General features: G+C 36.0%; 1 protein-coding gene across 5 annotated transcripts in view; it reads right to left on the bottom strand.

The window, feature by feature from the left end:
- LOC101893340 (protein sidekick) overlaps positions 1–26,787 on the bottom strand; it is a 309,215-nt gene that overhangs the window by 70,707 nt on the left and 211,721 nt on the right. For all 5 annotated transcript variants that reach the window (XM_059120794.1, XM_059120795.1, XM_059120797.1 and 2 more), the window contains 3 exons: positions 17,451–18,198; positions 13,722–13,849; positions 12,725–13,516 (listed from right to left, as the gene is read on the bottom strand). In XM_059120794.1, coding sequence (XP_058976777.1) covers positions 12,725–13,516; positions 13,722–13,849; positions 17,451–18,198 — 1,668 coding nt within the window. The remainder of the gene's footprint in view (positions 1–12,724; positions 13,517–13,721; positions 13,850–17,450; positions 18,199–26,787) is intronic.

Here is a 26,787-nt window from a genome sequence, read left to right as displayed (position 1 = left end):
TCTGTTATAAAGATGGTAGAGATCGAAAAATCTCTCCTGGTACTTGCCCCATAGGGTTCCTGATTTTGATCGGAAGGAGGAGGGACTCAGAGTTCTCCATTCATATCACATTCAATAGCTTCTCTTATATAGCTCTTCTCTCTCTTATAAATAGTAAAAAAATGTTAAGTCCTCAAAAGAATTTCATTGCTCTTTCATAGCTCGTCTATCTATTGTATCAGACATCAGTATAGACATTCAAAAAAATGTCTTTGGCTTATAAAACTTAACAATGCCCAACTTCTTGCCTTCCTTGGGGCAGGAATTGTCAGTTGTTATAAAATTATTTCCATTAAAATGTTCGCTGTCTGTTATTGTTGTGTGTGTGTTTTTTTTTGTAACAAAAGTTATAAGTTTAATGATGCGGAAAAGTTCATTGCAAACTTAACAAAATTTGCATGGCTGGCTGGCTGTGCGAAACAACTGACATCGAAAAAGATTCAAATATTTTGGCCACAAATCTATTTAAAATGTTTTAAATGGTGTTTTGACAATCCGCCCGTTGTGGTTAGAGACGGTGGTGATGACGGTGAAAATCAATTTGAATAAATCTAATGGAGCAAAGCAAAGTGGTTTAATTGCAAGCATTAGAGTTTTCAAAAGTTTTGCACTTAATTTTCGGAGGAGGAATTATTTCAAATGTGAGTGTTACAAAGTAAGAAGGTAGAGAAAGAGAGCAAATTTATTCCTGTAATGGATGTAAGAACCGTATCAATTTCTAATGAATTTTACTGGGAAAAAGTAAAGAATATTTGGCTTTTCGTTGAAAAAAGTTCTAATTCACACGTTGTCATTACGAACATGTTCGAAGGAGATAAAGTTTGAGTGTTTGTGAGAACATGTAAAGGGTAGAGATAAAGGTGTCATATTTACAAAATCACAAACTTTTAATGGTGTCATCTACATGTCGTCACACATTTTCTGTAGACACGTACGCTAATAAATTGCAAGGATGAATTTTTCACACACCCGCAAACAAACTTTCTCCAGCACAACCATATGTTATAATAAGGATGGGGGTAGACTTTTCAAAATGCTGTTCATACCGAGTTACTAAAACAATTTTGTTGTTTTTGTTGATTATTTTTATTTCTTAGCTAAAATTAATCTTAAAACCGACCAAAAGCCCGAAAAGCTCCAAATCTGAGATACTGAAAAAACTTGGGAATAATATGAGATGAATATTTTTTCATGACCTTACAGGCTAAAATTTCGGAAGAAGAGTGGTTAAAAATTTGCCACCAAAACGTTTCGAAAATAGTTTTTAGGGAGACATTTGTCCTGGACAAATGCGGAGATTTATTGGGAATACAGGGTGAGATAAAAAACTGCAACAAAGTCAAAAACCATAATTTTTACATATTTTTAATTTTATTGAATGAAAGCAAAAAATATCGCAAATATTATCAAATTTTAGAATAAGCTTAGACTTGTTAGAATTGGAATTATGGCCTTCAAACGGCCAATGAAGTCGTCACACGCCGCCCGAATGTTGCCTTGCGGTATTTTGTCCCATTCCCGGCGAAGCGCTTGCTTGAGGTGATCAACACTTTGGTATTTTTTAGTGCCAACCTTGCTTTCCAAAATACTCCAGACACAATAGTCCAACGGATTGGTATTCGGAGATTTTGGTGGCCGGTGTGCGCTGGAATGGAAGCAAGGAACCTCATTTTGTAACCATTCTTTGGTTGGGCGTGCTGAGTGCGATGGTGCTGAGTCCTGTTGGAATGTTCAAGGTCTACGGCCAAAATGTTTGCGTGCTCAAGGTTTTAATACTACCTCCAGAATATTTTCGCGATGCCACGGTCGATTTATACGAGCGGAGAGCGACCATCGGCTGTTATGGCGGCCCACACCATCACCATGGCCGGCGCTTGAGTTCTAGTGGTCAACCGAATGTGAATATTTTCAGCTGGCCTCTATGACAAATAAACACGATTATTTTTTCGTTTACAAACTGATGGACAACGAATGTTTTCTCATCGGAGAAAACCAAATTCGGCAATTCACCACTTTCGACCAAGCGAAGCAACTCTTTAGCTCTTTTGAGCCTATTTTCTTTCTCTTGCGGTTCAAGTTCTTGCACTTGTTGGAATATCAATGGCATTACCCTGAGCTCATTTTTCAATATTTGCCAAATGGAATATTGCGATATGTTCAGCTCACGAGCCATTTTTCAGCCACTGCGACACGGGTTACCATCAAGTCGCTTCTTTCCTTTTCGAACCATTTCTGATGATTTTGATGTTTTCTTCCGTCCACTTCCTTGACGTTCGGCTACGCTACCAGTATCACTGTAACGAGCGATGACACAAAATATTTGTTCATATTTTTATGCTGGAGTGCTCTAACGACAGCCACTTGTGGTTTTCCAGCCAAATATAAAGAAATCATGCCTGAATTCCATCACGAATAACTTTTTTCTGGAAAGTTCTCACCAAAATCCTTTTGTACACTTCTAAACATTATAATAATAATAATTTTAACAGCTGTCGGACAAGTGGCCTAGAAATGACAGCAGTCTGAAGTTGGATGCAGCAATCTGAAGTTGGTTGTTTCCTGCAATTTTGTATTTTAGTCCCTCAGATTTTAAGTTTTTAGAATATGTTCAACAATTTATTTTCCACCTGAGAATATTTTTTATTTGAAGTTTCATGGAATTTTTTTATATTTTGGACGAAAATTTTTATAAATAATAAATTATAGATATTTCCAAAAATATAACAAAGATATTCAAAGTCGTGAATTTCTTACGGGGACTCTCCAATCTAAAATCAGGCTTATTATGCGAACAAATATTATGCAAGGTATTACAAAAAAAAAAAAAAAAAAAAATCCATTGGCAACCCCACCATCAAATCATAACTGCCAATACTACCAGATTGCACCTTAATAAAGAGAAAGTAAATTTTCGTCAGAATCTACCTTACACACCTACATGCATCCATATATAATTTATGAAATTTTCAAATTACCGCTCATGCTGTAATTTCATATTTAAGTTCTCAACATATGCATATACAAACACTCAACCACACGCCCACATTTCACCTACAAAACAACTACTTGCCTGGCCTTTTGCAGCAGCCAGCCGCCCAAATGTTTTGAGGCTACCAAATAATGATATTTTTCTTTCTTCTCCATCTTCTTGGCAATTCATGCCAAAAGGATATTTAAATGAGCTTCGTGTATCACATGTAGTGTTGATAAGCTTAAGCATAAACAACAGTAATGTGAAAGGAGAACTGGAACTGGAGTCAGAGAGAGAGAGAGAGAGAGAGAGAGAGAGAGAGAGAGAGAGAGAGGCAGAGGGGAAATCTTTCAAGTGACGGCATTATTTATCATAAGCATGGCAGCAGTTAAGGGCCAGGCATATCTTATTTAAAACTTGAAATATAATAGGAGTTGTTAAGAAATTTGCTAAAAATTTTTGGATAAGACAAGAACAAAAATTAAAAAAGAGGACAACAACAATGCCAAACTTTGGCAAGCTCATTATTGTCATCATCACACGCTCATAAAGTTTTTGGCAGATAAGGTAAAGAAAGAATGTAAACAAGAAAAAAAAAAAAAAATACGGAGGCATATAACGTGGCAAGGGAAATTATGAGGAATTCTAATGAGCGATTTAGGGATCCATATGGCATGGAGGGCCATAAGGAAGATAAAATTACGGAATTTTGTTTTTGAAATTTAAAATAGCAGAATATAAAATAAAAAAATGTCAAAAAGACAAGTTTACAAATTTTTTGTTGGTGAGAGTAAGGAATAAATACTTCGTACCCAGAGCCGACATTATTTCTTATTTGGAAAGTTGAAAATAAGTAATTTTTGTTTGCTTGGACTTTCTGGAAACGGAGAAGATATTTTCTAATTATTCTTTGGCCGAATGTAGGTTGTTGTCATTACTTGAAGTGCAGAAAGTCCCTCATGTGACTGTCAATTTTTTTTTCGAAAATCCAAGTCTCAAAATCCTAAGTCCTTTCCCATAACCCTTTTATCTCTGAAAGTTATATCTTGCTTTTCATCTCTCTATTCCCCCTACCCCTCCCCAAATGTGTTGAAATTAACTTCCACAGTATATACTATATGTAAATAATGGCCACCACCAGCATATTACCAACTTTAAGTGGTGTGCACTTGATTACTGCCGGCTCCATTCAACTTTAGTCATATTTCCTTGTTGTTATGAAATATTAAATTTATTGCCAAGTTTTATTCTCATACTTTTAACTTTTTTTCCTGCAACACCACCAACAACCTCGAAAGTTAACAAAGTTGTGGTATGGCTATAATTACATTGTTTTATCTTTCATAGAGTTGAGGGGAGGATAAACTTTTTCTTCCATTTTCATATTTAAATATGTTTAAAGTAAAATGAGATTTAGTTATATCTATATATAAGAAGAGGACAGTGTGGACAAAAAAGCTTTTAGAGAATTTTGTAGACAGAAGATCTTTAGAAGTTTTTTTAGTGACCGGAAATCTGTAAAAGCTCTTCTATAGATAGTAAACAATTAAAAATTCTTTCAAATTAAAAGCCTTTAACAGCTATTTTTTAAACAGGAGACCTTAAAGAGCATCTATGTAGAAAGCAGTTGTTCAAAAGCTCTTCCTTAGAAGGTAGCTGTTTTAAAGAAATGCTATAGACATAAGCTCTGCTAAAGATAGCTGCTCATTGTGTTCTTTATAAACTTTGTCTTATGGACAAAATACATTAAAAAGCTATTCCATAGAGAGAAAACTCATAAAAAGGTCATATATAAACATAAGATCTATAAAAGCTTTTGTATGGATAGGAAACCAGTAAAAGCTCTTCAGCAAAGAAAAGACTAACATTTTTTTCTTTAAGAGGAGAATTTTAAGATTTTTTCTGTAGACAGCAGACGTTCAAAAGCTTTTCGGAAGACGGAAGCATTTTTGAAGCGCTCTTTTAAAAGATCTGCGGTTGACAGCTCAATTAAGGCTCTGCTATAGACAGAAAACCTTTCTAAGATGTGTCTAAAACTAAGAGGCATTAATAAACTCCTCCATAAACAGAAGACTAATAAAAGGTTAGCGATAAACTGTGGAGCTATGAAAGCACATCTATGGACATAAAACCATCAAAAGCTCTCTCACAAACAAAAGATTTTAAAACCTTTTTTTTAAACAGGAGACCTATAGGAGCTTTTCTATAGACAGCTGGCGTTCTTCTGGCGAGGGAAGCTCTTTTAAAGCACTGCTATAGACAGACACTTTTTAAAAGCTCTTCTACTGAAACAAAAGCATTAAAAAGTTCCTCCATGGACAGAAGACCTTCAAAAATATAATATATCCATCTAAAAGCTCTTTTACACATATAAAACCATCAAAAGCTTTTTTACAAACAGAAGACTTTAAAAGCTCTTTTCGCAACTTTTCTATGTACTGCTTACGTTGAAAAGCTATGCTAAAGACAGGAGCTCTTTTAAAATACTGATATAGTCCAAATACTGTTTAAAAGTTCTGCTACACACAGAAGGTCTAAACAGAGTAATACATAAACAGAAGACCTATAAAAACTCTTCTAAGATAGAATACCATTAAAGCTCTTTTATAATCTAAGAACCTTAAAAGCTTTTTTAAACAGAAATACTTTAAAGGTTTTACTATATATCTTGAATGTTCAAAAACTCTTCTTTTCCTTCAAAGCTCTGCTAGGAACCTCTTTAAAAGCTGTACCATATACAACGAACCTTTATAAGTTCTTCTAAAGACAGAAACCCTTGGCAAGCTTTTCTATAGATAGCTCTCATTGAAAGCTCTTTTATAGACATAAGACCTTTCAAAGCTCTGCTAAGAAATTCTTTTGAAGCTGTGCCATAGTCAGCAAACCTTAAAAAGCTCTTCTAAAGACGGAAGACCTTTGCAAAGATTTTCTACAGACAAAACGTTTGACATTTTATTTATTTTAAAAGCTCATCTATAAACCGAACCGACGGTCGGAAAGCCTTTAATGCACAGAACACCTTTTGAACGTTTCTAACACTCGCTTTATCGTCTCATAGAGGCAGAATACCCCTAAAAGCTCTTCTACAGCCAGAATGTCAAGAAAAGCTTTTCTGTAAAACAGAGGCCTTTAAAAATTCTCCTATGCACAGAATATCTTTTAAAGCTTGTCTATAGACAGAAGACCATTAAAAGCTCTTCTAGAGACAGATAGCCTTAAAAAGCTCGCCTGTACACATAAAGCCTTTAAAAGCCCTTCCATAGACGGAAGACCACGAAAAGAACTCCTGAAGATCTTCTGGCTAGAGAAGAGTGAATTTAGGTCTTCCGTCAAGAGAACAACTCTGGAAGGTTTTCTATTTGGAAAAGAACTTCTCCACGTCTTTTGTCCAGAACAGAGTGTAATCAGAAGGTCTCTTTGCTTAGAAAAGACTTCTAGGGTATTTTTTGTTGCTTGCTTAAAGAAAACCCTCTAAAGGACTTTTGTCTAAAGAAGATCTCTTATAGGGCTTTAGTCTAGAGTAGACCTCCGGAAACCCTATTGAAGGTAGTTTGTGTAGACAGGGCTTTCCAAAGGTATTTTGACTGTAAGATATCTCCTGAACGCTTTTTGCCGCTTTTTCTGTCTAAGGACACCTTTCAAATGGTCCGTCTATAGAAGACCTTCAAGAGTTCTTCTACCTATTGAAGAGTTTTGAAAGGTATTTTATTAAAAAAAAACACTTTAGAAGATCTATCTATTGATGAGTTTAAAAAGTTCCTCCATCTATTGGCTTAATTTGTAGAGCTTTTAAGAATTTTCTGTTTATAGAAGAGCTTTTTCCGATCATCTACTAGAGGGTACTCCATCTTTGGAAGAACTTTTAAAGACCTTCTATCTGTTATATCTACAGACAAGCGTCTAAAGGCCTTTTGCAAAACATAAAGATGGGTTTCGGTCCGAAGGAAGACTTAAACATGGTATTCGGCCCATAGAATAATTTTAGAAGAACTTCTGTCAAAAGAAAATTTTTTTTCGGATCTCCAGTCTGAAAAATAGCTTTCAAAGGTCTTCTGTCTATCGAAACGAGTATTAATATATTTTGCATATAGAAGACATCCAAGGTCTATACGGGTCTATTTAAGTCCTATTTTAGGTTTTGTACCCATGGGAAGCCTTGAGAAACTCTTTGCTCTTTCGAAGTATTGCAAAACGTTGAAGACGAAAGTTTGTTCTCAAAACTCATTCAGAATGTCTTCTGTCTATTGCAGACTTTTAGAAGATATTCTGTCTATGAAAGGCCTTCGAAAGCTCTTCCCTCTCTTTAAGCTCTCTGCATTTTCCATTGAAAATTCCTTAAATTTCCCATAGTTCATGTCACTGTATGTGTCACAATTTTCCGTTGACACTATCACCACCACCACCATAAACTGGCAAACATGCAGATGTTGATATCATAAATAAACCGACCTCCCCCTCCATAAACACCCCCTCCCACCCATACATTAAAGTAAATAATTACCTAGACTTTTGCAACGGTAAGTGAGCATACATAAGGAAGATACATGTGTTTGCACATATCTGTGCATGTGTGTCAGTGTGTTGTAGAACACTATCTTATGTTGTTCATCTGGAAACATTAACGTGTTGTGTTGTTGAAAACTATTTTAAATAATAAAAATCCTCTTTTGTAGATGTTGCCAAAAAGGAGAACAAGGCAAAACTGGCTGCATACAAAAGTGGCCTGCGAGTGGAGAGCGCAACATTAAAGTAGAGCCGCCAACACCGTTGCATATATTTAACACTGCCTTGTCTTCGAAACGAAGTCACTTTTCGGCATATGCTTGTTGTTGTAACGATAATAATAATAACAGTACTTCAACGCTTTATGAAGGAGTTAGTGTATGGTATGAACGCCAGCTCCTAGACGCTGGTAGTGGAACGTTATCATACATACTTTAATGTGCCCTAGGCAAAAAAGGAACTAAAATTTTCGTCATGTGAGAGGGTGTGCGTGGGTGTGTGAGTGAGTGTGCTTCCGTGGATCCTACATATATGCCGCTACGTTTGTTAAGTGCAATAAAGTTAATGATATGTGTGGAAGGAATGCTCCTTTTACTTGTCGGCACGAAATCGACAACGTCGAGTGTTGTTTGCTGCCTTTTGGCTCCTAGTAGGTTAGTAGTGTTGAACTCAACGTAACGTGTAGCACGAACTATAAAACATAGATTCAATATTACGACAACAACACACCCTCAACCCTTACGGGCACATACCGACACACACGCACACACACAGAGATCGTATGTTCTCCATATAATATGTACATTTAAATGAACCTTACACACTTATCGTTGTAATTAACATAAAAAATTACTTTTACTTCGTCGACGTTTTCCTTTTTTTCTGTACATCGAGTACTTTCATGTACATTTTGGAGAGAAATTTACATTATGGAATGTGGTCGTAAAATCTGATAGTCATGTAATAATGAATATTAAATTTAATCTCGAAACAATATTTATTTAATACACTGTGGCCACCGAGTGGCGAGTAGGGTAAGTAAGTCATATGTGGATATGAGGGAGATTTTCAAACAATTATGGATAATATGAAATGGATTCGGGAGTGGATTTTTATTTTTTATTGCATGCTATATGAAAGGGTGAGTTATTAAAGAAATCGATACTAAACAAATTGCTCAATGAGAATTGTATAGAGAACGGTTGTGGTTCTCAAAGTTATGATGGGAAATTGGGTAGATTTTGAATAAATCTGCACAAAATTGTTCACGAAGCATATTTTGGTGAACTACATGTGCACGAAAAGTACTAAATAGTACTTAATTTGGTACAATTTGAAGTTGGGGGCATAGATAGTGCTTGAAATCTGAAATTTGGCATTAGGGTTGTTGTTCATCTGTAGCCTTGACATATAGATGCCTTTTCGGAAATAGTTTTGGACAGAAAAAAGTAGATGCTTTTATCAATATCCTTCTCGGTATACTTTAAATATCCAAAAGAAATGGAGCGATCTTTACCATCTTCATAACAGATCCTGTGTTGGTGGAAATATTAAGCCAAGTTGAAACGGAAGGAATCCGATTTCGCGTTTTATGAGTTTCAGGGATATTCACGATTTTGACCCCTTGTTGGGGGAGGTACCAGAAGTATTGGACCGATATATTCCATCTTCACAGCAGATATTGTATTAGCAGAAATAATAGAATGTGTGAAATATAAGGAGAATCGGATTCGTATTTCGGATCCGTATAATCGTTTTGGTTATTCAAAACTTTGACTCTTTGTGGGGGAGGTACTAGAAGGAATAGTCTGATCTCCACCGTCTATATTACAGACCTTGTGTTGCTGAAAATATTGAGATGTACCAAGTCTGAATGGAATCGGATGTTAATTTCGAGTTTTATTAGCTTCATGGATATTCACAATTTTGGCCATTTGTGGGGCAGATGCCACAAGGAGTGGACCGAGATATTCCATCTTCACACCAGAGCTTGGGCTAATAAAAATATTGTTATGAGTGTAATTTGAAAAAAAAAACCGAGTGCTACAGGGTGAGATGAAAAAACTGCAACCAACTTTAGACTGCTGTCATTTCTAAGCCACCGTGATATTGGCAGCGTAGCCCGATGCCAAGAAAGTGGACTAAAGAAAACAGCAACATTAGCAGAAATGGTTCGAAAAGTAAAGAAGCGATTTGATCGAAACCCGCGTAGCAGTGACCGAAAAATGGGTCGTGAACTGAACTCATCGCAATATTCCAATCGGCAAATATTGAAAAAGAGCTCGGGGTAAAGCCATTGAAATTCCAGAAAGTGCAATAACTTAACCGCAACAGAAGGAAAATCGACTCAAAAGAGCTAATGAGTTGCTTCGCTTGGCCGAAAGCGGTGAACTGCCGAATTTGGTTTTCTCCGATGAGAAAACATTCGTTGTCCAGCGATAAACAATCAAAATTTTCGTGTTTACTTGCCAAAGAGGTTAGCTGAGAATGTGCACCTTCGGTTGGCCACCAGTACTCAAGCGCCGGCCATGGTGACGGTGTTGGCCACCATAACCGCCGGTGGTCGCTCTCCATTCGTATTAATCGACCGTGGCATCAGAATAAATGCCGAATATTATCGCGAAAATATTCTGGAGGGTGTATTAAAGCCTTGTGCACGCAAACATTTTGGCCACAGACCTTGGATATTCCAACATGACTCAGCACCATCGCATTCAGCACGCGCCACCCAATAATGGCTACAAAATGAGGTTCCTCGCTTCATTTCCAGCGCACAATGGCCTCGAAAAATCTCCGAATACCAATCCGTTGGACTATGGTACCTGGAGTATTTTGGAGAGCAAGGTTGGCACTAAAAAATACCAAAGTGTCGATCACCTCTAGCAAGCGCTTCGCCGGCAATGGGCCAAAATACCAACATTCGGGCAGCATGTGACGGTTTCATTGGCCGTTTGAAGGCAATAATTCGTGTCAAAGGTGACCGTTTCGAACAAATCTAAACTTATTATAAAATTAGATGCTATTTCCGACACTTTTTGCTTTCAATCAAAAAAACAAAAAAAAAAAAAAAATAAAAAATTTAAAAATGATGGCGTCTGACTTTGTTGCAGTTTTTTTTATCTCACCCTGTAAATATTGATTTATAAAAAACGATGTAAATATGCCGCCTAATTTTAGTTATTGCCAAGGTTTTGGTCATATTTTCCAAAAACGCTGTAAATATGCCTCCTAATTTTAGTTATTGCCAGGTGTTGGTCATATTTTCCAATCGATATTTCTATTTTGGTTTCTTCGGGATTGACAAACCTTTCGACAGAAGATATTTCCTAAAATTACAAATTAACATTACCGGTAGAGCGTAGGATTGGGATAAGGAAATTTGTACTTATGTACACAAAAAGAATTAAATGGTACCAAATGTTGTACAATTTCGATTTAGGAGAGCCAATAGCGTTGGAATCCTGATATTTGAAAACAAGATTACTATTGCATTGTAGGACTGAGGTATGAAGGAAGTTTTGGAAATTCGTATATATGTGTACTAAATGGTACTAAATTTGGTACGATATACATTTTGTAAGACGCAATAGAGTTGGAATCCGGAAATTGGGAAATATGATTAATATTGCATTGTAGCATTGATGCATGTGAGTAGTTTTGGAAATTCGTACTTTTGTGTACTAAACTGTACTAAATTTAGCAAAATTTCGATTAAGTTAAATGATAGAGCTGGAATGCAGAAATTTGGAAATAAAATTACTCTTGCATTCTAGGACTGAGGTATGTAGATAGTTTTAGAAATTCGTACTTACGTGTACTAAATTGTACTAAATTTGGAAAAATTGTATTTTGGTTTCTTCGGGGTTGAAAAACCTCTTCTGTCGAAAGATTTTCCTTGAAATTTCTAATTAACATTACTGCTAGAGTGTAGGACATTTGAACTTATGTACACGAAAAGTACTAAATGTGGTACAATTTCGATTTAGGAGAACCAATAGCGTTGGAATCCTGATATTTGGAAGCAGAATTACTATTGCATTAGGACTGAGGTATGTAGGTAGTTTTGGAAATTCGTATCTATGTGTACTAAATGGTACAAAATTTGGTACGATATAAATTTTGTAAGAACCAATAGAGTTGGAATCCTGAAATTTGGAAATGAGATTTCTATTGTATTGTATGGCCGAGGCATGTAAGTAGTTTTGAAAATTCGTACTGTTGTGTACTAAACGGTACTAAATTTGGCAAATATTCGATTAAGTTAAATGATAGAGCTGAAATGCAGAAATTTGGAAATAAAATTACTGTTGCATTGTAGGACTGAGGTATGTAGGTAGTTTTGAAAATTCGTACTCATGTGTACTAAATGGTACTAAAGTTGGAAAATTTGTATTTTGGTTTCTTCGGGGTTGAAAAACCTCTTCTATCGAAAGGTTTTTCTTGAAATTTCTAATTAGCATTACTGCTAGAGTGTAGGATTGGAATAAGGAAATTTGTACTTCTGTACACGAAAAGTACTAAATGTGGTACAATTTCGATTTGGGAGAGCCAATAGAGATGAAATCCTGATATTTGAAAACAAGTTACTATTGCATTCCAGAACTGAGGAATGTAGGTATTCTTGAAAATTCGTACTTGTGTTTACTAAATGGTACAAATATTGGTACAATTGAAATTTTGTGAGGACCAATAGAGTTGGAATCCTGAAATTTGGAAATGAGATTACTTTTGTATTGTAGGACCCAGGAAACTCGTACTTATGTGCACTAAATGGTACTGAATTGGGAAAATTTAAATTTTCGGTAGAGTTGAAATCCTGTAACAGAAGGTATTTAATTCAAAATGTCTTTTTTTAAAAAAATGCACAAATATAATTTTGAATAATATAAAAAAAAAAAAATAAAATCTACATCTAAATATACTACAGTGTTCTTATTTTCTAAATCTAGGTGCTCTCCAATACCATTTTGCATATATGGTGTATAAAAAAAAACAATAAAAAATTCAGCTACGTCAAAGCAAGCTTTCTAATAAAGCTCTACGGTGCGGTGCCGGAAAAGTGTATTGGTGAAAATGGTATGCGACTAAGATAAATGAAATGAATTTCCATAACGTAACGCAAGAAAGAAGGAAGAACCACAAAACTAAGATTTATATTTATGCACAAAACTTCGTAACATTTCATAATGATGATAAAGTATTTCTTATTACCAAAGCGAAAGTCCTTGCGTCTATTGTTATTGTGTCCTGAACCCGTGGTGGCACCAGCATGCGACGACTTAACACGTAAAATGCGCGGTTGAGCCAAACGCTTAATGCGCTTTAATAAATCACTAACGAATGCACAATTACCAGTACCAGTATCAGCAGCACCAACACCATTACCATCACAGCTACCACTACCACTGCCACCACTAACAACAATCATTGTATCCTTGGTTGTGGTTGTAGTAGTACTAGTACTACCTCTACTACTGCTAGTTGTGGCATTTCCAGGATATGTGTTGGCGGCGTTGGTCGGATGAGCGCCATGACTAGTGCCATTAATGACGTTGATGATGGGGGAAATTAAAGATGAAGCATTTGAGCTAGCGCTGCCGCTGCCACTGCCGGCATTAGCAGCAGCAGTCGTAACATTAGAATAAGAGGATACTTTCGATTTTTCATACACCTTAAAATACTGTTTATTAAATCTATGATGATGGGCTGTTGATGTTGATGTCGGTGCCGTTATGACATTATCGATGCCATTGATGATTCTTGTGGTGGCTGCTGCTGCCGCTGTTGTAACTGGTGTCGTTAATGCCGGGGCAGTTGTACTTTGAGCTGTCGCAGCATTTGCAGCCGCACCATTATGAGGTATATTAAAACGATGGTTAATGAATTTTGTGGTTTTATGTTTGTAATTAGTAGCTGAGATTTTATGGTTATTAGTAGTTGTTGTAGTAGTTGAAGCTGAAGCACTGTATTCCACCAAACCACCATTGTATGGCAATTTAATAGCTGTGAATGGTATAACCGCAATTTTTTTTTAAATATGGAATTAATGGGAAATTGAAAATTTAAGGAGATTATCAATATTAACTACAAAAAGAGGTAAATGTAAATGGTTAGTTGTTAAAATTTATGCGATTCTCTATCCAGACAGTTTCAATTTATAGCTCGTTCTAAAGCGTAATTCTCGGAGAAGATAAAGCGTTTCACTTACTTTTAACTCTCAGCCAAGTGTAGGCCGATTTTTCACCAGCCTCATTCAGCGCCAGACATTGATACATGGCCGAATCTTCCAGCTCGAGTTTTTTGATGTGCAAAGCATTATCCTCGCCAATGGAATATCTGGTGGGAAGGGAAAGAGAAATTTAAAAAAAAATAATAATTATTTTCAATTTAATAATGAGAACGCCCAGATGATACGGCTGATCTTGAAATTTTATGTGAGGGTCACTCTTGGTCCGAGGGGTCACATAACTCTAAATTTGGAATGAAGGTCACTGATGGAGTGAATGATACATGTACTAAAGGGTATTTGTGAATTCGCACTATAAGTGTACGAATAGTACTAAAATGTACTATATTTGGTACCATTTTGTATCATGTGAACGATTAGAGCTGAAAACTTGAAATTTGGAATAGAAATAAAGGCTAAAGAGTAGAGACGATGTAAGTTTTGGAAATGCGAACTAATGTATACGAAAAGTACTAAACGGTACTAAATTTAGTACAATTTGAATTTGAAGGAACGAAATGATCTGGAAACGGCTGAAGCTGCAATCTTGAAATTTTGAATGAGGGTCTCTCTAGGTCATATAAACCTGGGTTTTTGGAAAATTAGAGCTAAAAACTTGAAATTTGGAATAGAAATAAAGGCTAAAGAGTAGAGACGATGTAAGTTTTGGAAATGTGTACTCATGTGTACGTAAAGTACTAAACGGTACTAAATTTAGTATAATTTGTATTTGAAGGAACGAAATGATCTGGAAACGGCTGAAGCTAGAATCTAGAAATTTTGGATGGGGGTCACTCTAGGTCATAAGGGGTCATATAAACCTGGGTTTTTTTTTTCATATAAACCGAAAAGTACTAAAAGGTACTAAATATCGCCACCATTGTATTTGAGGAAGCAGTAGGGCTAGCACTCATAAACTTGTAATGAGGGTCATGATAGATGTATACGGAGTATATGGTACATGTACCAAAGGATTTTGGAAATTCGCACTATAAGTGTACGAAAAGTACTAAAATGTACAACATTTAATAACATTTCGTATCAAATGAACGGTTAGACTTAAAAATTTGAAATTTGGAATGAGAATCAAGGTTGAGGAGTAGAATCGATGTAAGGAGGTAGTTCTGGAAGTCTGAACTCATGTATACGAAAAGTACTAATCGGTACTAATTTTAGTAAAATTTGAAGAAACGGAATGAGCTGGAAACGGCTAAGGCTAGAATCTTGAATTTTTTGAGTGAGATTCTCTCTTGGTCCGAGAGACTGAGTTACTAAAGGTACTAAAATGGTACCCTTTGTATTTGAGGTAGCAGTAGAGCTAGAACTCTTAAACTAGTAATGAGGGTCATGTTAGATGTATACGGAGTATATGATAGATGTACCAAAGGTTTTTTTTTTGGAAATTCGCACAATAATTGTACGAAAAGTACTAAAATGTACTACATTTGGTACTATTTCGTATCATGTGAACGGTTAGAGTTAAAAACTTCAAATTTGGAATGGGAATCAAGGTTGAGAAGTAGAGACGATGTAAGGAGGTAGTTTTGGAAGTATAAACTCATGCATACGGAAAGTACCAAACGGTACTAAATTTAGTACAATTTGAATAGTTGAAATGAGCTCGAGATGGCTGAAGCTAGAATCTTGAAATTTTTTTTGGTCCGAAAAAGACATGTAATTTTGGAAATTCGTAATAGAAAGGTACGAAAAGTACTAAAAGGTACTAAATATGGTAACATTTCTATTTGAAGAAGCAGTAGACCTAGAATTTAAACTCTTAAATTTGTAATGAGGGTCACTGATGAGTGAATGATGGAAGTACCAAAGGGTTTTTTTTTTTTGAAATTCGCACAATAATTGTAAGAAAAGTACTAAAATACTACATTTGGTACCATTTTGTATCATGTGAACGGTTAGAGTTAAAAACTTCAAATTTGGAATGGGATCAAGGTTGAGAAGTAGAGTCGATGTAAGGAAGTTTGAACTCATGCATACGGAAAGTACCAAACGGTACTAAATTTAGTACAAATTGAATTTGAAGGGATGGATGGAGTTGGAATCCTGAAATTTCTAAATGGCGGAGTGTAGGATTGGGATATGGAGGAAGTTTTCGAAATTTGTACTTATGTACAAATGAAATGTACTAAATTGTACTTAATTTCACACAATATCGATTTGGGGGAATCAATTGAGCTGGAATTCTGAAATTTTTAAATAAAATCGTTAATAAATGTAGGAAGTTTTGGAAATTCGTTCTTATGTGTACTAAATTTGGTACAATTTAAATTCTGGAGATTTCTATTACATTCTAGGAGTCAGGATTGTAGGTAGTCTTGGAAATTCGTACTATATGGTACTAAATTGTTAATATGTTACTAAATTTAAATTTTGGGAGAACCAATAGAGTTGGAATGCTAAAATTTAGAAATAAAATTAATATTGTATTCTTGGACACTCGTACTTATGTGTACTAAATGGTACTAAATCTGGTACAATATAGTTTTTTTTGGGAGAACCAATAGAGTTGGAATCTTGAAATTTGAAAATAAAATTTCTATTGGACTGTAGGACATAAGTAGTTATGAAAATTTACATTTAAGTGTACTAAATGGTACTAAATTTGGTACAATTTGGATTTGGGTCAACCAATGGAGCTGGTATCATGAAAATTGGAAAAACGATTACTGTCGGAGTGTAGGATTGAGGTATGCAGGTTGATTTGGAAATATGTACTCAACAGGTGTGGAATGCTAAAATTTGGAATTGGCATTATTGTGGGACTGTAGGATTTGGGGTTTGTAGGAAGCTTTCGAAATTCACACTAATATGTACTTAATTTTAGTACATTTGCTACAAATTGGAATGGTGATGAACCGATAGAGCTGAAATTTGGAATAATTTGGAGTAAGAGTCACTGATCGAGTGCAGGATAGATGCACCAAAGGAATTTAGGAAACGTTCCAAATGTTACATAACTCCTTAAAAGGGATTATTGATGGTATCTGTGTTTGAGATTTGGTGGAGGTTTGGATATGCATCCTATATTTGTACGAAAAGTACTAAATGGAATTAAATTTGGAAAAAGGGGTTAGGGAATAGAGCTGAAATTCCGACATTCGATGTTGAGGCCTCTGTTTATATCAGGGATTAAGATATGGAAGTGGTTTTTGGGAAATGTGTACTATTAATGTACGAAAAGTACGGGGTAGTACTAAATTTGATACTGGATAAAGGAATATAGCTGAAATTTGATAATTTGAAGAGTTGGGAAACGAGGTCCGAATAGTTTAAGGTACGCGAAAAAAACGATCCGATATTTTTTGCACATGGAAAAGGTTTTTTATATATTTTGGGGACATAGGGGACTAATGTCAATAATTTAGAAGTAATCGTTATTTCGGATAATACGGATAATCCCAACTTTTATCCTGATTAAATGTGAGGGATTATACATATGGTTTCCCAATATTTAAAATAATTTGAATTTTCCGAATAGTTTAAGGTACGCGAAGAAAACGATCCGAAATTTTTTGCACATGGAAAAGGTTTCTTATATATTTTGGGGACATATGGGACTAATGTTGATAATTTAGAAGTAATCGTTATTTCGGATAATACGTATGACCCCAAATTTTATCTTCATTAAATGTGAGGGGAGGGATTATGCATATGGCTTCCCAATATTTAAAAAAAAATAAATTTTTTACTCACTTTTCATTGGCCAAATCAATTGGCTCCGCATTGCGATACCATGTCACCGTTGGCTGTGGATCGCCCACAACATCACATGGCAGTGTGACCAATACACCCAATTCCCCGAATGTCTCCTGACGCATTGGTGTAAAAAACGACGGTGGTTCGAGTATTTCGATTCTGGCCTTCGCCACCAATGTCTTGAAACCGCCACTGCGTAAACGCACCTGACACGAATATTCACCCGAGTGCGTCAAATTCACCGACAACAGGGCCAACGAACGATTCCACGGATCGTTGAGGGTATGCGCTATTTCGGCATTCTCAATGGCTATGCCATCCTTGAACCACAACGTTTCCAATTCATGCAACGGCCGGGCATTTGCAATGCACTGCAGTTCGGCAACTTGTTCGCCACGTTTCAATTTCATATCCTGCGGATGTACAATGATTTCCGGTGGCACTTCAATGTATGGATCGCCGCTCACATTGACGTGTATGAAACTGCTGTTCTCCTCCTTGCCCAGTTGGGTGTTGATGGCACGTGCTCGATATGCCTGACGATCCGCCTCGTCGGTGTTGAGGATAATCAATTGATTGGATTTGGTGAATGCGTATTTGATGTCATAATTGAGCTGGCCATCGACAGTTTGCCATATCACCGAGGGCGTAGGAACTGAATCGATGTCGGGCAAATCCAATATGGCCGGATGGCCTGATATGACATTTAAACGGCCCTCGGTTACATTGTTGAATGTGCCCATGTCTGCAGAGAAACAAAAGGGAACAAATTAAAGAATGACAACAAAGCAGCAACAGCAACAATAACAATTAAGCATGAATGGCAGCAAAAGTAGAAAACAGAAAAAATAATGAATTCATTTATAAACACAAAAATTAACAAATTATGAACATTTATTTGTTATTTCCATGTCAGTGAATGAACGACAGCCATGAATGAGTTGCATGATTTCTAGTGGCTCCGGACAGCAGCGGGTGTCCATTTATTATCCCTTTGTCCACTTGAGCTGCCACCATTTGTTTGCAAATGACTGACTTGTTGGCTGCATGGCTGGCTGGGCAAACTATGGTTGATTTTATGTCGCTTTTATTGTAACTTCTTCTTCTTCTTCTCTCTGCGGCTTCTACTTCTTCTTCGTCATCAACTACTTCTTTGTTAAGTCATTCATGCCCGGAAAGAGTCAAAGATTAAACCCATCATTCAGACATTGAGTCCAACAATTCATTGGACGTGCTGTGTTTGCACAAAAATTTTAGCATTGCGAATGCTCACGCAATGTCGGTGAACGCAATGGGCACACAAATGATGTCGGACACGCACACACGCATATATATGCATGTAGTCGGTACGCACTAGCGGGCAACCTAAATTTGGTACACTGTGAGAAATTTTTAAAGGGGAATAGGAACAACTTTTATCGTGTCTGACGATAGTGGATAAGCCGTCAGCCCGGCTGTCTTCACAGTTCGTTTGTCTGAACAAAGGACGAGCCCTGATGAGAATTGTGAAATCGGATCTGATTCTGATATAATCTTAATATACATAAATACATTAATGAAAGAGTAAAGTAATTTACTGACTGACTGTCTAAATTTCTAAATTTTGTCTAAATTTTGACTGAGGGTCACTCTTGGTCCGAAGAGGTCATATGAGGCTGGATTTTTGATTTGAGGAAGTAGAAGTCTTAAATTTGCAATGAGAGTCACTGATGCAGTGTGTGATATAGGGTTAGCAAAGGGTTTTTGATAATTCGCACTATAAATGTACGAAAAGTACTAAAATGTACTACAATTTGGAATGGTAATCAATGTTAAGAAGTAGATTCGATGTAAAGATGACGTCTTGGAAATGTGTACTCATGTATACGAAAAGTACTAAACGGTACTAAATTTAGTACAGTTTGACTTTAGAGGAACGGATGGAGCTGAAATGCTGAAATTTTAAATTAACATTTCTGGCGGATTGTAGGACTGGGATATGGACGATATTTTCCAAATTTGTACTTAGGTGCACGAAAAGTGCTAAATGGTACTAAATTTGGTACAATTTCGATTTGGGTGAACGGATAATGATGGAATGCTGAACTTTGGAAATAAAATTACTATTGCCTTGTAGGATTGGGGTATGTTGGGAGTTTTGGAAATTCGTACTTATGTGTACTGAATGGTACTAAATTTGGTGCAATTTAAATTTTGGGAGAACCAATGGAGTGGAAATCTGGAAATTTGGAAATAAGTTTTCTATTGGACTGCATAATATAGGTAGTTATGAAAATCTGTACTTAAGCGAACTAAATGGTACTAAATTTTATACAATTTGGATTTTGGTTAACCAATAGATCTGATATCCTGAAAATTGGAATTAAGATTAATGTTGGAGTGTAGACTTCGGTTATATTGGAAGTTTTGGAAATTCGTACTTATCTGTGCTATATGGTACTATATTTGATAAAATTTGTAGTTAGGCAAACTGATAAGGATGGAATGCTAAACTTTGGAATTGGGATTATTGTGGTAGTGTAGAATTGGGGTATGTAGGAAGCTTTGGATATTCGTACTTATCTGTATCACATGGTATAAAATTTGGTACAATTTCAATTCGGGTGCACCGATGAACCTAGAATGCTGAACTTTGGAAATAAGAGTACTATTGCCTTGTAGGATTGGGGTATGTAGGGAGTTTTGGGAATTCGAGCTTATTTAGCCCCGGTTGAGATGGTATCGGAAATTTGGAAATATGATTTCTATTGGATTGTGTGATGCATGTAGTTATAAAAAATAGTACTTAGGTGTACTAAAATGTACTAAATTTTGTATCATTTGGATCTGGCTAAACCAATATAGCTGGAATCCTGAAATTTGGAATTAAGATTACTATTGGATTGTAGTTTTGTGATATGGAGGTACCTATATGCAGGAAAGGTACTGAATGGTACTAAATTTGGTACTGCTTAAACAGATGCTGTTAGAAATCGGAAATTTGGCATTAGGATAACTCTTAGTGTGAAGGGCTGAGATTTGGAGGTGATTTTGAAAATACGTACTAAAAAGTACTAAACGGTACTAAATTTGGTTTTTTGGTTGGATGTTTAAAATTTGGCATTAGGATCACCTAAAGTCTCTGTTGTTTCTGGGAATGAGATATGGAGGTGGTTTTGGAAATGTGTAGTATAATTCTTCGGAAGGTACTAAATGGTACTGAATTACGTATTAAGTGAGGGGACAGGGCTGAAGTCCTCAAATTTGATATTGAGCTCTCAGTTGGTATCTGACGTTGAGATATGGAGATTGTTGTGAAAATGAGTACTAAAATGTAAAAGGTAAATGTTTTGAAAATACGTACTAAAAAGTGCTAAATGGTACTAAATTTGGTTTTTGGGCCGGAAGTCTAATATTTGGCATTAGGATCCCTTGAGGTCTCTGTTAGTGTTTGGGAACGAGATATGGAGCTGGTTTTGGAAATGTGTACTATAATTCTACAAAAGGTACTAAATGGTACTGATTTACGTATTAAGTGAGGGGACAGGAATGAAATCCTCAAATGTGATATTGAGCTCTCAGTTGGTATCTAAGGTTGAGATATGGAGATTGCTTTTAAAATGAGTACTAAAATGTACTTAATTTGATATTACCTTCGCGGTTCATGAGTAGCCGGGACATATGGAGTTGGTTTCGGAAATGTGTACTATAATTGTACGAAACGTACTGAATTGTACTATATTTGCCAAAGACAGAGCTTAAATCCCCAAACTTAATATTGTGGCTGACATCTGGAGGTGGTTTTGCAAATAGTTCTAAAGTTATACGAAAAGTACAAAAACGTACTAAATTTGTTATTGAGACAAGGAATAAAGCTGAAATTCTTAAATTTGATATTGAGGTCACTGTTGGTTTTAGGGTTTCGATATGGAGAAGTTGGATAGAAAAAAGGATGTGGAATGGTTCTAAAAATATTCTCCTCGGTAAACTTCAAAATATAAGATCTTGAAGACTTTTTGGTGAAAAAAGTGAACATGTTCTTATTATTCTTTTCCAAAAAGGAACAACATAAACAATAAGATATAAAAACTTGAAAATCTGAAGTTTTGATTTAAAATGTTTGTCAAAATGAACAAATCGTGCACGTAGAGTACCAAAAAGGCCTAAAGAGAACTGTTGGAGCGATTCTAAAATTAAAAGTTGGACTTTTCCCTGACAAGGTAGCGGGTACTTGCTAGTTGCCCGGCCCCCTCCCAAAAGGTTAAATTTTAGATATTTTTAGGGAATTTTGCTTAAAACTCAAATTTTTTGTGTGTTGGTCCCCTCCCGGCGAAATGGTTACAAAAGGCATTTTTTTTGGGAGATACAAGTAGGTGTATGCAATATTGTTAGTTTTAGTACTCGATTTAAGTTTCGAATATCGATTCCGAATTTCGATGATTTGTACTAATCCTTAAAATTAAAAGTTGGTTCTGCAGTAATATTCGTACGAGTTAGGAAGCGTCTGTGAATTAATATTTTAAATTAAGGTTAGAGTACCTCAAAATTCTCTGAATTTCGAACTTTACTGCCTAATTATTAGCCCAGTGATAGTACGACATTTTGGTCTCCCAGAGAAATGCCAACTTTACACTAAATATCTCAGACCCTAAACGTTGGCATTCCAAACCTCCCCTTATTTTTCACAGTGTATCTGACTTGACCACTTATTCTCGCAAACAATTCGAGTTTATACGCACAAAAAGTAATACAAGAGAATAGTACCAATTAATTTAACTAACTGCCACTTAATTGTTACTCGTTGAAGTCACTGAGTCACTGTTATCTCCATCTTCATCGTCATCACCATCGCCGTTTCAAGACGTCGCTGAAGTACAGGGCAATATTTTGTGATGCGACAACATTCATTCGTACAAGACCTAGCGACCTCATTTGTTCGGCGAATGAGGACATATGACATTTAATTAGTTCTTAGGCGATACGATAAAGGCGATTATTCGAGAGATACGAGGGAAGGAGGAGGAATTACCAAAATAGGTTTAAAGGCCCCGTATTTTCATTGGAACTTATATTGAACACATGATTGTATAGAAGATAGACTTGACCACCAATTTGATAAAAAAATTGAAAATTCCTTGAAGAAAAAAAAATAATAATCTAGGATTCAGTGTGCGAGAAGATTCGTCATGCTAAGATGCCTTAATTCCCTTTAATATGTGTGGGTATTAGTTTTTCATTCCGCATCATGGTGTTGTCTGATGCTACTCTTGTCTGTCTCTACTCTGACATAAATTCTTGCAATTGCTATGGAATTTTGTAGCTTAAGCAAGAAAAAAGCGGCGCACGTAAAGCATAGCAGAGTGGGAAAGTGGGGGTGGTAGACGGCTCATGAGAGCGTGAGGTCTTAGTACGTTACTGTGTCTTGGTCTTACAAGAGAGCGATGTTTAAATGCTTTAATTAAGTGCCATTTAACGACTGCATCAATTTGATTAATAAACTCAAGTTCTGGTGGTCAAGAGAAACAGAACAACTGAGAAAAAAGAAATTGGATGCTGAATTCCAGGGGAGGGGGGCCAAAGGGGGACTAATTTGTATTTTTCGAAATTGGTTATTTTAAGACATCAATAACAACTCCACCAGGACTTAAGTGTGTCCAATTAAATGAAACTCTAATTAAACATATTATCCCTAATTTTCAGAGTTATGGCATAAATTGATATTCATTGGGGAAACGACAAAAAAAGAGTGGAAATGGTAAAAAGAGAAGCGAGGGAGTAGAGTGCTAGGGAGCTATACGTACAATGAAATATTCACCGAATTAGAGTCTGTGTCCGGTCCTGATCAATGTTGAAGGAAAATTATAAAGCCGTACATGTTTTGAGACTCCCTATAATTCAGAAATTTGTCTATCCTTAACTTCAATGTTACCAGCAAGTGCGTGCTACTTCCTTAGAAAGCACTTTATTTAGATTCATTCCAACAGTTCGTGTTAGCCCTTTAAAGTACTCAAAATGCACAATTTGTTAGTTTTAATTTTTGTTTTTAATTTAATTCTTTTTAATCCAAATTTCATACATCGTGCTTAAAAGTCAGATTTTCAAAGTTTTAAATTTTATTCAGGTTTTTTTCTTTTTCGGAAAGAAAAATAGGAAATTATTAATCTTTTCCACCAAAAAAGACTTCCAAATCTTTCATTTTGAAGCTTACCGAAGAGGATATTAGTAGGACAATAGAACAACATACAATTTTTCTGTTCAAAACTATTTCAACGTCTCCATATGTAAACCTTAAAAACGAGGAGTGACCTCAATATTTAATTTCAGAATATCCACCCCTTCACCTGAAAACTAATTTAGTAAACTTTAGTACGCATATCCAAAACAATCTTCATCAAATAGCATCAAATTTTAGAATATGTTTGGATTTGGTCACCTTTGACACGAATTATGGACTTCAAACGGCCAATGAAACCATCACACGCTGCTCGAATGTTGCTCTGCGGAATTTTGCGCCCGCTTGCTTGAGGTGATCGACACCTTTGTATTTTTTAGTGCCAACCTTATTTACAAAATACTCCAGACACAATAGTCCAACGGATTGGTATCCGGAGTTTTTGGTGGCCATTGTGCGATGAAAATGAAGCGAGGAACCTCATTAAGTAACCATTCTTGGGTGGCGCGTGCTGAGTCCAAGGTCTGTGGCCAAAATTGTTGCGTGCCCAAGGCTTTAATACACCCTTCAGAATATTTTCGCGACAATATTCGGCATTTATTCTGATGCCACGGTCGATTAATACGAGCGAAGAGCGACCATCGGCTGTTATGGTGGCCCACACCATCACCATGGCCGGCGCTTGAGTTCTGGTGGCAAACCGAAGGTGCACATTTTCAGCTGACCTCTTTGGCAAGTAAACATGATCATTTTGTTTGTTTACAAACTACTGGATAACGAATGTTTGTTTTTTTTTTTCATCTGAGAAAACCAAATTCGGCAGTTCACCACTTTCGGCCCAGCGAAGCAACTCTTTAGCTCTTGAGTCTATTTTCTTTCTGTTGCGATGTAAGTTCTTGCATTTTTTTTTAAATTTTAATGGCTTTACTCGAGCTCATTTTTCAATATTTGCCGAATGGAATATTGCGATATGTTCAGCTCACGAGTCATTATTCGGTCACTGCGGCGCTTGTTTCGATCAAGTCGCTTCTTTACTTTTCGAACCATTTCTGCTGATGTTGCTGTTTCCTTCTTCGATCCACTTCCTTGACGTCGGGCTACGCTACCAGTATCACGGTAACGAGCGATGGTACGAGACACAAAAGATTTATTCACATTTAAATGCTGGAGTGCTCTTACGATAGCCACTTGATATCTATCACGAATAACGTTTTTTTTCTGGAAAATTCTAATATAATGAGCTGTCACAGGATTAATTTTAACAACTTCGGACAAGTGGCTTAGACACTGAATGACAGCAGTATAAAGTTGGATGCAGTTTTTTCATCTCAACTACCTCCATATCGCATTCCTATGTTTCGACAGCAATCTTATTTTCAATTTTAGGATTCCAGCCCTATCGGTTCACCCAAATCCAATTTGTACCAAATTTTGTACCATTTAGGTCACATAAGTACGAATTTCCTACATAACCGAATTCTATACTCCAGCTGTTATATTAATACCAAATTTCAGGATTCCAGCTCTGTTGGTTTATCCATGTCCAAATTGTAACAAATTTAGTACGTTTTTGTACACATACCTCCATACCATAACTCTACAGTCCAACAGTAATTTTAGTTCCAAATTTCAGGATACCAGCAAATTTCCATATGTACTCACATGGCCCAATCCAATAGAAATCATATTTTACAAATTTCAGGATTGCAATTCAACTGTTCTCCCAAAATTTAAATTGTACCAAATTTAGTACACATAAGTACGAGATTCCAAAACTATCTACATACCACAGTCTTACAATGCTATGGTAAATTCATATCCAAATTTCACCATACCAGCTCTATCGATTCAATCAAATCGAAATTGTACCAAATTTAGTACCAGTTAGTACTTTTCGTGCACATATGTACAAATTTCGAAAACTGCACACCCAAATCCAACTCTCCGCCAATATTTTCAAATTTCAGGTTTCCAGCTTCATCCGTTCCTCCAAATTCGAATTGTACCAAATCAAGTACCGTTTAGTACTTTTACATACATATATATAAGAGTACATATTTCCAAAACTATATCCTAACACCGACCCTGCTCCTCAACCCTGATTTCCACTCTAAATTTAATGTTTTTTATCTCTAACCGTTCACATGAAATGAAATGGTACCAAATGTGGTACATTTTAGTGCTTTTCGTACACCGATAGAGCTGATTCCTAAGGACCCTTTGGTGAATCCATCATACAGTCCATCAGCCTTGATTTCTATTCTAAATTACATGCTTTGATCCCTAACCGTTCACATGATACGAAATGGTATCAATTATAGTACATTTTAGTACTTTTTTTTTTAGAACGAATTTCCTAAGACCCTTTGGTACATCCATCATACACTTCATGAGTGACCCTCGTTCCAAATTTAAAATTTCTATCTCTACTGGTTCGTCAAATATCAGGGGTACCATACTAAGTACCCTATAGTACTTTATGTAACGTTCTAGTACGAATTTCCAAAAACACAGCCTTATCTGACACCTTCGGACCAAGAGTGACCATTACCCATGTTTCAAAATTCTAGCTTTAGCCGTTTCGTCGGGACTTTGATGAATTGTTAATTCAGCCAGTCAATTATTTTACTCTTTCATCGAATACAAAGGTACCATACTTATTATCTTTTAATACTTTTCGTGCCGTTTTAGTACGAATTTCCAAAAACCCTCTGACATCTTCGGACCTAGAGTGCCTACCACCCATATTGCAAAATTCTGGCATCGCTGTATCCTCCAGGCTTTAATGAAGTCAGTCAGTACTTTACTCTTTTATTAATGTAGGCTGTACATGTTCCGACTACTAAAAACGGTTAAGTCTTTTCCACATTTTAATCCATGGTAGCATCTGTGCGGATTTAAAAAAAATAGGACAAAATATTTTAATATTCATTTTTTATAAAAAAAAAACAAAAATGGACAAGTACTCTACAATTCTCGAAAAAAAAAACCAACAATCAGGAGCGGTGCTTTTTTGCAGATATTTTCCATATGACGTGAAAATTATAAACAGAACTTTCCAGTTTAACAAAAAAACCAAACAACGAAAAAAGTAAATTTATTCACTTTCCCCATTGTCGTCGTCATCATCGTTTTCATATTTATGTGTCCATTTGAATTTTTGGTTATGAATATTTTTCTTCA

The sequence above is a fragment of the Musca domestica genome, unplaced genomic scaffold (genome assembly GCF_030504385.1).
Source record: "Musca domestica strain aabys unplaced genomic scaffold, Musca_domestica.polishedcontigs.V.1.1 179, whole genome shotgun sequence".
In the NCBI taxonomy this organism is placed as follows: Eukaryota; Metazoa; Arthropoda; class Insecta; order Diptera; family Muscidae; genus Musca; species Musca domestica.
This window is presented reverse-complemented; position numbering and strand designations above follow the sequence as displayed.